The sequence below is a fragment of the Pteropus medius genome, unplaced genomic scaffold, assembly GCF_902729225.1.
Source record: "Pteropus medius unplaced genomic scaffold, Ma_sr-lr_union100, whole genome shotgun sequence".
In the NCBI taxonomy this organism is placed as follows: domain Eukaryota; kingdom Metazoa; phylum Chordata; class Mammalia; order Chiroptera; family Pteropodidae; genus Pteropus; species Pteropus medius.
Window position 1 is genome coordinate 863,799 of NW_024350324.1, and position 12,628 is coordinate 876,426.

At 65.7% G+C, this 12,628-nt stretch overlaps 1 protein-coding gene across 1 annotated transcript; it reads right to left on the reverse strand.

Moving 5' to 3' along the window:
• Positions 1-1,568: 1,568 nt before the first annotated feature.
• KLF16 (KLF transcription factor 16) lies at positions 1,569-12,150 on the reverse strand. The gene is made up of 2 exons (XM_039839120.1): positions 11,542-12,150; positions 1,569-3,594 (listed from the first exon to the last, which is right to left on the reverse strand). The coding sequence occupies exons 1-2, from the start codon at positions 11,999-12,001 to the stop codon at positions 3,293-3,295; spliced, it is 762 nt and encodes a 253-aa protein (XP_039695054.1). The 5' UTR covers positions 12,002-12,150; the 3' UTR covers positions 1,569-3,292.
• Between the last annotated feature and the right edge of the window lie 478 nt (positions 12,151-12,628).

Sequence of the window (12,628 nt, forward strand, 5' to 3'; positions counted from 1 at the left end):
GGGAACCCTGGATGGCTGTGAGTAGAGGGGTGGGGCCTGACTTCGGTACTCACGCGCCCTCTCCTGGCTGCTTCCGGGAGGACAGACTATGGGGGTCCAGGAGAGCAAAGATGGGGGCTGGACCTGGGTGGAGGCAGAGGAAGGGGGAGAAGTGGGCAGATTCTGAATATATTTTAAAGGTACAGCTTTAGGGAGATTTCAAGATAGACTGGGTGTGGTGGTGAGACAAAGAGTCAAGGTCAAGGGTGACCCCAAGGATTCCGATCTGCTCACATAGAGAGAGCAGCCAGTGACTGGAAAGGTGATAGTGAAGGGCAGCCCGGCAGCAGAGCGGGGGCCTGGGAATCTCTGGGTCTGGAGCTGAAGGCGAGTTCCGGCTGGCGATGGACCAGGGGCATCGTCGTCGGCAAGCTAGGGGACCTGAGTGTGCCAGGAGCATAGCGAGGGGGTCAGGGGTCCCCGAGGCTGCATGGCAGTGGAGCATCCAGGAGGCATGGGGTGACATCTTTTGAGCTGTTTCCAGGGCACGTAGGAAGAGTGTCCAGGAGAGACCGAGGGGAGCGCCTGCGCGAGTGGACCCCTGCATTCCAGGACTCTGCTGCAAAGGAGCAGACGCCACAGGAGTCCAGGGAGAGATGTCTGCCAGCTTTCAAGGCAAAATCCAATAGATAAAGAAAATGAGTGAAGCAGGAGCGAAGGAGATGCAAGAGGAAGGCCGACCGAATAAAGACCCAGACTCAGGTCGTGGTCGACCTTGGCGGATTCAAGGGCAGGACCCTGGGAAGGGTTGGGTGGGAGACCGCGGTGCAATACCGGGAGCGGTCACCAGATGGCGAGGCCGCCGGCTTCCCGAAGGCGGGAAGTAGAGAAGCGCCCCGGGGAGGTCTAAACTCCCCCCACCGCAGCCACACCAGCCTTCGGGACCCTGGGGACCACTGGAATCTGAGGTGCATTTTTCCTAGGAAGGGAGTTCAAAGCTCGCGCCAGTTTACCAATGCTCCCGGGGACGCTAATCCCCCCTGCCCAAGGGGCCCCTCCCCCCCCAACTCTTCCTTCCATTGGGAGCTGGCGTACAGTAGGCTTACAATACAGGAGCGGCCGGACTGGGCACAGAAGCCTAATAGGGCACGGGTGGCGGGGCAGTGAGGCCGTTGGACGCCCCCCCCCCCCGTGGAGCCCTGTCGCTCCGCCAGTGGCCCCCAGGGGCGCGAGCTTCCCAGCTGCCCCCAACACACACATACACGCCGGAAGGGGGCGGGCAGCGGACGCCCCCGGGCTCCGAGTCACTGCGCCTCGGTTGCCTGGTAACGGGACGGGGAGGGGGTGCAGCTGCGTGAGGCGTAGGTGACACTGGGCTGCAGCGTGCGCTGCTGGGGGGGGCATTATTTTGTGTCCCAGCCACTATGGAATTGCCAAGACCCTCACCAGGTTCCTGAGTTCACTAGCCCACTGCCTCAGTTTCCCCAGAAGATTGGTGACCTTGAGGCCACATTGGCGAGTGGGACAGAGGGGCTCAGAGGGCCCACCAGCTGGGTGCCCGCGATGGGAAAAACCACACAGGCACCGAGTCGGGTTTAAAAAAGGGCTTGTTTAATTAATTAAATACAAGGACGAGGCAAGGCAGGGCAGGGGAGAGGGTGCCACCAGAAAATACAAGTCCCTAGGGGCCCTCCCCCCCCTTGAGAGGTGACAGCTAAGTGGCTGGAACCAGGTCCCAATAACCAATGGCCCATTGGTGGAGAAGGGCGGCCAGAGTCCTCAGCTTCCTGGGCCCCGCAGTCCGTCTATGGGCAGGCACCTGCCAGGCTGGGACTTCCGAGGGAGTCACCCACACAGACACAAGGATGCACGAGCCGGCCCCGCCCCCACCGACGACAGCCTTTTACCACCTCCTGGACGTGGGCTTCACCCCAGGCACCCGTCCCTGGATCCCGCCAGGCCGGGTCCTGGTCCACTACAGCGCCACCACCCAACCCTTGGCCCCCAGTTGGGGGACAAAGCAGGCTGTGGAACGCGTGGGGACACCGCAAACCTCCTGCAGTCAATGGCGGGGAGAGGGGAGGACAGGCCCTGTTAGGGTCTGGGGGCAGAGGTGCTCAGTCTCTCTGTCCACCAGGAGAGGGCGTGGCACCTCCCTACTCTAAATCCAGATCACTCGGACCCACCCCCCACACCCTGAGCAAGACAGACCACCCACGGGGCCCAGATCAAGAAAGGGATCGGCGCCTGAAAAAATATTCTACCCGGTCCAAAAAAACGAGCTATTCCCTGGGGCTTCGGGGCCAGTCCTGCCTCCAATCCGCTGGTCTATGCAGCCGGCGGCAGGATGGAGCAGAGTGGGGGGAGTGGGATTTTGCCCAGTGGCTGTCTGGTCCCTAAGGGGAGGGAGTGATTGTCACATAATGCTGCGGAAGGCCAAAGTCGGGGAACTTACCCCCAGCAGGAGCAGAGCGGCCCTAGCGCCAGCTTCCCCACACCCACCCAGGGGGGTAGCGCGGCCCCCCGGCCAGCAAACAGAAAAATAAATAAGCCGGCATACACACGTCATCCCGATATCCACCCCCGCCCCCAAAGCGAGTCAACCTCTCTTTGGAAGAACCTTCCTTCTCCTTCCCCCATCTCAGAAGACCCGACCATGGAGACCCTCCCCCTTCCCCACCCCCGCCCTGCTGCTGGGGAGCCGGGCCCCTCCCATGGGCAGTGGGGCAGAGCCCATGGACACCTGAGATCAGTACCCGAGTGGGGGCGGCCAGGCCACACCCCCGTTTCCCTGAAACTTCTCCAATGGCTTTCTGTAGGGTGAGGGGGCCAGGGCGGGTAGGGGGTGGGGACACGTGGGCCCTCCGTCACCACCCCTGGTTCCTCTATGGCTCTTTACACACTTCATCCCAAACTGGAGAGAGGGGCCTGGGGACGGAGTTCAAGCACTGGGCAGGGGCTGCCTTTGCGGGGCTGCCCCTCAGGCCCACACACACCCCAAAGCAGGGAAAGTGGCTGAAGGGGGAAGGGGCACACCTGCAGGCCACCCACCTGGAGTCCCAGTTTAACAGATGGGAAGTTATGGTCATGGCTATTTACAGACGCGGCCCCAGCCACCCCTCCCGAGGGCCACCTCCAAGGTCCAGCTGATCCCAGCCCAGTCTGGGGCCCCCTGCTTGCTCTCTTGAGGGAGCAGGGGCATCTTATGGCCCTCAGGGAACGCTGGCAGGGGCCGGGCGGCTGTCAGTCCACGCCCACCCCGGGCCTGGACAGCAGGCGTGTTGCTGGTGCTCCGAGCCGGCTGGACTGGGCCCTACAGACCGGCGGGGGCCGGGCTGGGCGCGGGGCTGGGCGCGGGGCTGCCCGCCAGGCTGCAGGGCAGGGAGTCGCTGGGCGAGGTGCTGCGGGCGCCCGGGCGCCGGAGCAGCTCCGGGCGGAAGCCGGGGTGGCGGCGCGCGTGCTTGGTCAGGTGGTCGCTGCGGGTGAAGCGCTTGGAGCAGAGAGGGCAGGGGAAGCGCTTCTCCCCCGTGTGCGTCCGGTGGTGGCGGGCCAGCTCGTCCGAGCGCGCGAACTTCTTGTCGCAACCCTGCCAGTCGCAGGCAAAGGGGCGCTCACCTGGAAGGAGGAGACAGAGGACAGAGAGCGGTCAGTGGTGGGGATGGAGGGACAGGGAGAGAAGAACGTCCCACCAGATCCCGAAGCATCCCGGTCCCGTGTCTCACCCCTCCCCTTGCTCTAGAAGCTGACTTTGGGGTGTGAATTTAAAACGTGTCAACGCGCAAAAATAAAAGACATCGACTCATCTTCCGAAGTCCTGGTGAATATCCGCGCGCGGGGTTGCCTAGGGCCCCGTAATTACACGACTGCGAGCACTTCCCGCTGGTCAAAGGTGGCACCTACAGAGGCTAGGCTCTACCAGGGTGCCCCCCACCCCGCGAATCCCGGACGACCCACCTGGTTACGAGTGTATTTGCCACACACACGTACACGCTCAGGTGCACGCTGGGTTTTGGGGGGCTTCTCTGGCCAACGGCTCCTTCCCACCCCTCCTTTGGGGCATTCGGGGTCTCCCAGGTGTTACCAACCCCAGCTAAATTCCCTCCTTTTGGAAAGGATCAACCGGGGCGCCGAGTGGAAGGCATCGTCTAGGTAGTTCCCCGTGCCTGACCCCCTCCAGTGACCCTCATGGTCCCCCTCCATGGGCAGAGAGACATCCGAAAGACCGCCCGAGCCACCTGCAGCTCCGCAAAATCGGGCACAACCGCCCCACTGGCCCTGCCCGGCGCGGGAAGAGCGCGGCACCGCCGGGAAGGGGCGGGGCGCAGAGGCCGCAGCCGCGGAGTCGCCCCGCCCCCGCGGAACAGATGGCGCTGGAGGGGGGGGAAGGTGGCTGCCACCCTGCAACTTCCTCCACAGACCACTCCCACCGCCCAGGCCGGTCGCGCCCAGTCTGCCCCACAGGCCGCCGCCATCCCCGCGGCGCAGGTCCCCATCCCCACCCGGTCTGGGGTCTCTGCCCCAGAATCGTGCCCCCCGCCAAGCGTCTCCCCATCCGGCCGGGGGCGCCAAGGGCCGCACCCTTGGACTCAGTCGACCCCGGGCCCCTGCCACGCCCAAGCCAAAGGGGCCGGGCTTCTGGAACTTGCGCCCTGCAAGACCCCCGACGTGGGTATCTGGAACCCCAGAATCTCCGGGCCTTCTTCGGCCCAAGGCCCAAGGGTTTTGAAGTGCGTGGACGTGTGTGGATGGAATGTAGACACGCGAGCCCGGGCGCCCACATGGGTGTGTGACACCCCTTGTGGCACTGGGTGGAGTCCCGTGTAGGAAGGGAGCCCCAGGACCGGGTAGGGGGGACCACAGCGGGGTAAGGGGTTACACACACTGGGAGGCCCACTCTCCAGAACACTTCAGCGACCCGGGCTGATCCTGTCTCAGGGAACACGCCCACCGTGGGGGGGGGGGGTTGGGAAGGAGACAGACAGGCGGGGTTTCTCAGTCAGGAATCAGATAAGACCCTCAAAGCAGCACCATGGTGGGGAGTGCAGAGATGACCAGGAACCAGCAGGAGGGACCATGAGACAGACCTGCAGCCACGGCGGGGAGCAGGGCCTGGATTCTCAGGGTTACGCGGTGACGTTTCTGCTCAAAGCTCACGGCCTGCCTTGGGGAGAAGGGCTGGGGGAGCCACCAGGGGACTCCAGAGAGGCTTAGCTGAGCTCCCCTCCCCCACCCTTCCTGCCAGCCACACCCGGACAAGCCGAACACGACAGAGGGGTCAAAGCCCAGCAGCCCCCCAGGTTTCTTGCGGGGCACCTGTCAGTCATGCTCACAGCTAGGGGGAGCTCAGGTGTCTGGGAAGGGGCAATGGTGCCAGCCTCCCCGAGGGAGGGAGGGGGCGCGTCACAGGCCATAAGTGCCCTGCTGGGGGGGAGAGCAACTGTCCCCAGGACCACGGGCACGCTCCATGCCTCCCCCAACAATCCGGAAGGCAGGGTCAGCAGCGACTGCGGGGGGGAGGGGTCACAGCGGGGTGTCCTCTCCAAAAATCAGAGAGCTCGAAACAGCCCCGGAAGGGACCCCAACCCCACCCTAGGGTGACCACTCCGATCTGACAGTTCCCGAAGACCGCGGTCTGGGGGAGGGGACTTTGGCTACGGGGATCGCGCTCCTTGCGCTACGCCAAACCCCGGGCCTGGGCGGCGACGCCCCCTCGAGGGGGCACGCAGTCGTGCCGCCATCTTGCAGGGAGCAGAAGGGAGGTGGGGGGTCATCCCGCTGCCGGTGCGCCCCGCAGTTGGCTCACTTCCCCATTTAGGGCGGCGGGGCTGGTCCCCACCTCCCCCCCTTCCGCCCCGCAGTTCCACTTTGCAACGAGCAGGTTGCACGAGCCGCGCCAGCGGCCGCCGCGGCCGGGCGCACGCAGCCGCCGGGAACACAGCTGCCGCACGTAGCTCGGCGGCGGGGACATCCGCGGCCCCAGCCCGCCCCGTTCACGTGGTCCCGCTCCCACCGGGCCGGGGGACCGGGCTGGGGTCCCTCCGCGGGCCTGGATGCCTGCCAGCCCTGCCCCATGCCCAGTTCCTGGGAAGCGCACGTGCACGCGTGGGTGGCGGGGACCCGGGTGCGCAGGCTTCCAGCCCCCGCAATGCTGGGCGCGAATGCCTGCAGGATGCCAGGCCCTGCCACCCTCTCGCAGTCCACTGGCCGCGAAAAAAGCTAATATTTGGGGGCTCAGGGCTGGTGCGGGCCCCAAGTGCAGCCACCAGGCTGAGCCACACGACCTGGCCGGAACCCATGCTGGGGAGTATTCGGTGGGAGGGGCCACTGTGGACTTGACCCTGTGCCTTGCGCTGGGCTGGGGCGAACTCAGAACAGCTGGAGCCTGCCCGATGCCACGCAGGGTCAGAAAAACGGAGGCGGTACAGTGTGCCAGGCCCGCCTGGCCTGCTAGGCCTTCACAGGCCAGAGTGTCCCACCTCCCTGGGCTGGGGCAGGGGCCAAGGGCCCTTGCGTCAGACAGCTAAGCTTCACCTTGACATTCTGAGGTCAACCCTAGGGGTGAGAAGGGAAGGGCTGCCGGCAGAGGGCCTTTGTACAAATGCCCACCTCCCAGGTGGACGGCACGGGTGGGGGAGGGGCACAGCGTCTCCCGAGAGCTGAAGGAGGCTAAAGCTGCAGCAGATGGGGAGGGGGAGAAAGGAAGGGGTTCGGGGGTTTCCTGAAGGAGATGGCCCTGAGCAGACCGCAGAGAACCCAAAAGACGGTTTTGGTAACACAGCAGAAAGGCTGCGAAATGGATGGTGAGGTCTGGAGGGCAGGGCAGGTGTCCCCCTGTGGCTGGCCACCCTGATGGCTTTACAAAGACTCATCTGTGGGAGAGTCATCTGCTCCAGGGGGGCCCTGTTCCCCCCAAACCTAAGACTGACCACCCACCGCCCTGTCGGCCACTCTGCTGCTGCTACCAAAAGCCTAGGGAGGCGTTTCCTCGACCATGTCAATCTGTCACCTCCCCACAGGGCACCTGGCAACAAATCTAGTCAACCCCCACTTCAAACCATCTCCAGCCCCCAACGTGGCTCTGGCCCCAAGCTCAGGCTTGGACCACTGCAGTAGCCCATCAGCTGGTGCCTGGGCCACCCGGTCTGCTCTGCTATGCACCCTCCCAGAGCTGCCCCTGGCTCAGAGTCAAAGCCGGAGTCTTAACCTTGGCCCCTCGCTCCCTCCCACCCCCTGCCACAGACAGGGCGTCTCTGTGGCCCCACCAGCCACTCCCCAAACACCACACTCCTGCAGCCTGGAATTTCGGTCTCCTCTGCTCGGTGCCGCCCCCTCAAAGTGGTCTCTCCTTACCCTGCTGGTGTCCCCACCTCCCACTGTCCCCTTTCGGGGCTTTTCCATCCTTGTGCTCAGCACTTCCTGGGTGTGACCTTGAGCATACCTGTGAGGCTGAGCGCACCAACCTGGCACGCTGGTGCTGAATACCCCTCAGGAAAAAGTCAAAGGCTGGGAGACTCAGGCTCCAGGTCCGGGTCCGGCCTGGGCAGTGGCTCCCGTGTGTCCATCACCTTGCTTATCACCCCCCAGGAGCTAGGACTAACCCCCCCCTTATTTCAAAGAAGAGCAGTCTGAGCCCTCCCCTGACCTTCCTCCCTCCTGGAGGGCCCAAGCTGCCCCAGCTCCCTTCCCATCCAGAATGGTATCTTTGGCGTGAAGGGGGGCTCTTGGTGCCTGGGGTGAGAGAACCCCCAGGCACACGTGTGTTCCAGAGACATTACGTTCTGGAAACATGGCTGCGTGAGAGCAGCCGGCTCAGCCCCCGCCCTCCCTGGGGCCTGCTCCTTAGCCCAGTATCGTTTGCCCACTGCTGGGCCATCTGGGCCACTTTATCAGGGAGCCTGGGTGGCAGGTGGTTATCGCCCTGGACAATGTTGGGGGGCCCTCCTCCACCCCCCAGCTGGGGCACAGGCAGCTATAACCAGTACCAGCTGCTCACCCCACCCTGCCCATGGGGGTGGGGGGCTAGGTAGGGAAGCAGCCCTGGCACCCTGGCCCACCTTGGGCCTGGTAATGTCCCCCATCTCCCCATAAGCCGCCAGTGTCTGGAGCTCCACCTGACCTTAAGAGAACTCTGCCCCTCTAGGCCTCAGTATCCCCATCTGTCTCTCCTCCTGGGGCCTCTTCAGCAGACTGTCATCGCTGCCACCCACCACGCCTCCTGCCCACCCCATCTGAGGCTTCTCCCCCACCCCCCAGTCCATAACTTGGTCCTCCCTCCCTCCCCAGCCCGCCCCAACTTTAGTCCTTCTCCTAAACAGTTTCCTCTGAAACCTGGCTGGCCTCCAGCCTGCCCCCCCGCCCTTAACAGGATTAAAAGGAACCCTTCGCCTACCCTGCCCCCTCCCCATCTCACACCACCACAGCATCCTCCGAATCTGCACCCTAGGGCCCCTGCCCCCACCCCTTGCAGCCAGGGTGTCACCCCTTTCCTGGGACCTCATCCAAGGGCTTCAGGTCTCTACTAAGGCTTCTTCGAGGAAAACTTTTCCTTCGGCAATCCGCCAAGGTCCCTGGGTCCCAGGAGACAGGACTGGGTCAGCCCCAGTGTCCTACACACAGTAGGTGCTCAGCTAATACTTCTCATCTCAGACTTAAGTAGACAGCTTTAGAGTAAAACGGGGGTCTCGAATTGGGGAGATCCTGCCATTCTCTAGGGGACACTAGGCGATAAGTGGGGACATCTACGGTTGTCATAGCCGGGTGGGGGGGGGGAAGCACCTGGCATCAAGTGGGTGGGAGTCCGGGTGCCTGAGTGCCCCTCCAGGCACACATGGTTGACTGCGTGCTGTGCTGGACGCTGGCGGTGCAGGCGGGGGAGCCGTCCAGAGACAGGGAGGCTGGGAGAGCAAGTAGACAGCCAGCCTCTCCTCCCGCCCCCGCCCCAGCTCCCCGCTCTCGCGCACTCGTATCCACGGCAACCGCGTCAACATCTCCAGCAGCTTCCAAAGTCCTTGCCCGCCCAACGCAGGAGCACTCTGTGCTGGGCCAGGGGCTGTAAGCAGGGCACAGGTGACCGCAGGACAGCCCTCCCCGCTCCCTGGGCAGGTGGTGACCTGTGAAAAGACCCCATGACCCCTCCTGGCCTTCCCACTCCACGGAGTCAATGGAGCAGGGATGATGGGGGTACCACGCTGGACTCCGGGGCCTCAGTCTACCCGTCTGTCAAACAGGGCCAGGTGAAGACTGGCACTGGCTTCACAGAGAAAACACCCTCAGGGGGGATGGCAGGGCGCCCTCCCTGGGGAGGGCTCAGCGACAGCTACCATCTAACTAATTACGCTCCTCCTCAGATCTGTCCCTAGCCTTGGGACACCCCGAGCAGGCATGGCTTCCCCACCTCGAAGACAAGTTTAACAACAGCGATCCCCTCCCCTGGGGGCCAGAAAGACCAAAGGCCTTCATACAGAGCCCAGGCAGGGCTTGGTGGCCCTGGGTGTCCTGAGGGCCCCATGAAGGAGCAATCGGTGAGCACTCAAGTGTCCAAAGCTGGTAGCAAAATAACCAAGGGGACCTGTGTCCCACCAGGTCCCTGCACCGCTGTCACAAAGACAGGACATACAGAAACCCAGCTATCACAGGCAGGGGACTCAGCCTGGATGGCACCCTGCTCCCCACAACGCTGCGATTCAGCCTCCTGGCCCCAAGTCCTTCTTCCTCACGGGCTTGGGGATGGTCCCTCGGGGGGGCCTATGGAGGCTCTGAAGGATCCCATGGTGCTTCGTGCCTGGCCACCCAGGAAGTCTGATCCCGGGCCTGAAAAAAACAAACCAAGCCTGGCTACGGTGGGTGGAGTTAGGTGGGAGAGGGAGTGGAAACTCTCAGGGGTCCTGCCATCCAAAGAACACACACCTCGGGCCCAAAGAGGGACAGGAAGAGGGGTGCGATGATGAGTGAGGCGGGGTCCCTCTGCCCGTCGGAAATCTCCCACTCCAACCCCATCCCCACGCTCTCCAGACAGGCAGACTCCCCCAAATGAGCCACAGAACTAGACATCAGCCGGCCGCCCAAAGGGGCACGGTCCCTCTGACCCACGTACAGACACCCCTCCATCATCACGGACCTCCAAACGTCCCTGCCACAGACACGAGGACCCTACCACCTCGAAGAAGACACCGCCCAGATCCCACCCCAAGTCCCGTCCTGGCTGCGCACGCATGTGGACACAGCCTCCAGGTGCAGGGGGGGTGGCTGGGATGGCGACTGGGTGAGAGGTGTGAAGAGCGCAGAGTGGGTACCAGACGGGGGGAGGGGGAGCTGCAGGCATCCGTGTGGCATCCGAGGTGCGGCCATCGGCCACACCACGGGGGCCCACCAGCTTTCCTGTACCCTCTCCATATTTCCCCACAATGGGACGTGTCCGCTGAGCCCGTCGCCCAACGTGACGCCCACAGTGCTCCTCAGAGGGAGGCAGCGCTTGGGCACCCTTTGTAAGGGTTGAGAAGAGACACCTGGAACGAGGAGATCACGTGCCAGAAAATGGCAAAGACAGGTCACTAAAGTGAAGTGCACCCTCACAGTCCGCTCCCAGATGGCCTCCCCTGCTCCACCGACGGGACAAAGCCAGGCTGGCGACCAAGGCGCGCCGTCCCCTGTCATCCCCTGTCCCCCAACCCAAGTCGGAGTTGGAGAGCACGCTCAGGTTGGAGAGTAGGAACGTACCGGGAGGAGAGTGGACCCTCAGTGGGACAAGGGGAGGGAATGACAGAATTAAAGAGTGACCAGCGCCCCCCCCAGGCCTCCCAGCTCCCCTAGCTGCCCCTCCACCCACAGCTGAGCAATGAGAGGAGATGGTGTCGCAGAATCCTCCTCCTCAACTCTGCGCACCTTCCGGAGTCCCCTGAACAAGCGGGGGCAACCAACACGCTAGAAAGGCGATGAGGACCTGACTCCCTCCGGGGTCTCCTCCCCCCCCCCTGCAATCTTCCTCCCAGACTCAGGCCGCGACCCGCACTCCCAGCCCCGCCCTCTGTTATTAAAACACGTAAGAAACGTGCCGGGCACCCCCCACCCTGGCCCCGCGCCAAGCGCTCCGCCGCCCTCTGGGGTGAATCCACGCGACGACACCGGAGGCGCCGACGCGGCCTCTCTACAAATAAACTGAGGCAAGAAAGAAAGGAACGAAACGCTCAGCCAAAGGCTCCAACCACGAAACCCACAACCCAGAACCGAACGCAACAGAAAATAAAGAAAGGCGGCCACGGGGGGAGGGGACTGCCCCAGAGTCCCGATCCCACCCGTGGACGCCGCGGCGCCGCGCAACCAGCGAGCCCCGGCCCTGCCGCCCCGCTGCTGCCGCGCCCGCCATCCCCGTGCCGCCGGACCGCGTGGCCGCCACGCCCCCTGCGCGCGCCCCACCCACCGAGGCCCCGCCCTCCCGGCCGGCGCGGCGGCGGCCCGGGCGCGCCCCCCTCCCCGCCCCCCACGCGCCACGCAGTTTCGGGGTCCCGGCGGGGGAGGGGGCGCGGAGACTGCCCCCGCGCGGGCCAGGCTCGCGGCGGGACTGACCTGTGTGCGTTCGCAGGTGCGATTTGAGGTGCGAAGACTTGTAGTACGCTTTGGCGCAGCCCAGGAAGGGACAGCGGTGGCTCTTGGCGGCGGGCGCGGCGCCGGGGGCGCGGCCGGAGGACGGGGACGAGGCGGCCGAGGAAGAAGAGGCGGGCGAGGCGCCCCCCGGGGCCGCGGCGGGCCCGCTGCGCAGATCGGCCAGGATGCTGGCAGCCAGCAGGTGAGGTGCGGCGGCGGCGGCGGCTCCAGGGCCCGGGCCGGCGACCGCCCCGGGGGGTGGCGGCGGCGGCCCCGGGGGCCCGGGCGGGGCGGCCTCGCGGCGCGGCGCGCGCACATCCAGGCCAGCGGCGGGGCCCGCGCCCTCGGGGCCGGGCCGCCCGCGGTGCACCACGGCGCCCGAGGAGATGGCCATGAGCACGTCGGCAGCGAAGTAATCCACGCACGCTACAGCCGCCGACATGCCGGGCAAGGGCGCGCGGCGCGGACCGAGCTCGCGAGCGGAGGCGGCGGTAGCGGAGCCCGTCCGGCCGGCGGTGGCTGCTCGAGTGCAAGAGGCGGAGGAGGAGGAGGAGGCCGACGCGCGCCGCCGCCGCCGCCCGCGCTCGGCCCGCCCCGCCCCGCCTGACGCGCCCTGACGCACCGGAGCCCGCGGGGGCGGCCACGGCCCGCCCCGCCCGGAGGACGCCCCCTCGGGGCGCCGCGGCCACGCCCCCTGCCCGGCGCGCCCTCCACCGCCCCGCGAGCCGCGCGCGACCGCCGGGGGCGGGGTCCGGGCGGGAGGGGCCGCCCCTCGGCGCGCCCCCTCCTGCTCCGGAGCGCGACCCCGTTGCCTGTCTTGATGCGCCTTCCCAAAGCGGGGCCGGGAGCCTACCCTTCCCGGCGCGCACCTTCTGCGGCGCTGCCCCAAGGCCCCTTCCCAGAGCGCCCCCTCCCCGTGCTGGGGAGCTCCGCCCCCTCCGGAACGGCCCTCCTTCTCCGGAGCGCGCCCCGCCCCTCTCGTCACGCCCCTCCCTCTCCGGGTGACCCCGCCCCTCCCGGCACACCCCTCCCTTCTCCGCGCGTGCCCACCCCAAGCCGGGGCGCGCGG

Coding starts and splice junctions, on each gene's coding strand:
- KLF16 (XM_039839120.1), bottom strand. CDS start 12,001: ATGTCGGCGGCTGTAGCGTGCGTGGATTACTTCGCTGCCGACGTGCTC. Junction 3,595..11,541: donor GCACCTGCGAACGCACACAG/GTCAGTCCCGCC, acceptor TCCTCCTTCCAG/GTGAGCGCCCCTTTGCCTGC.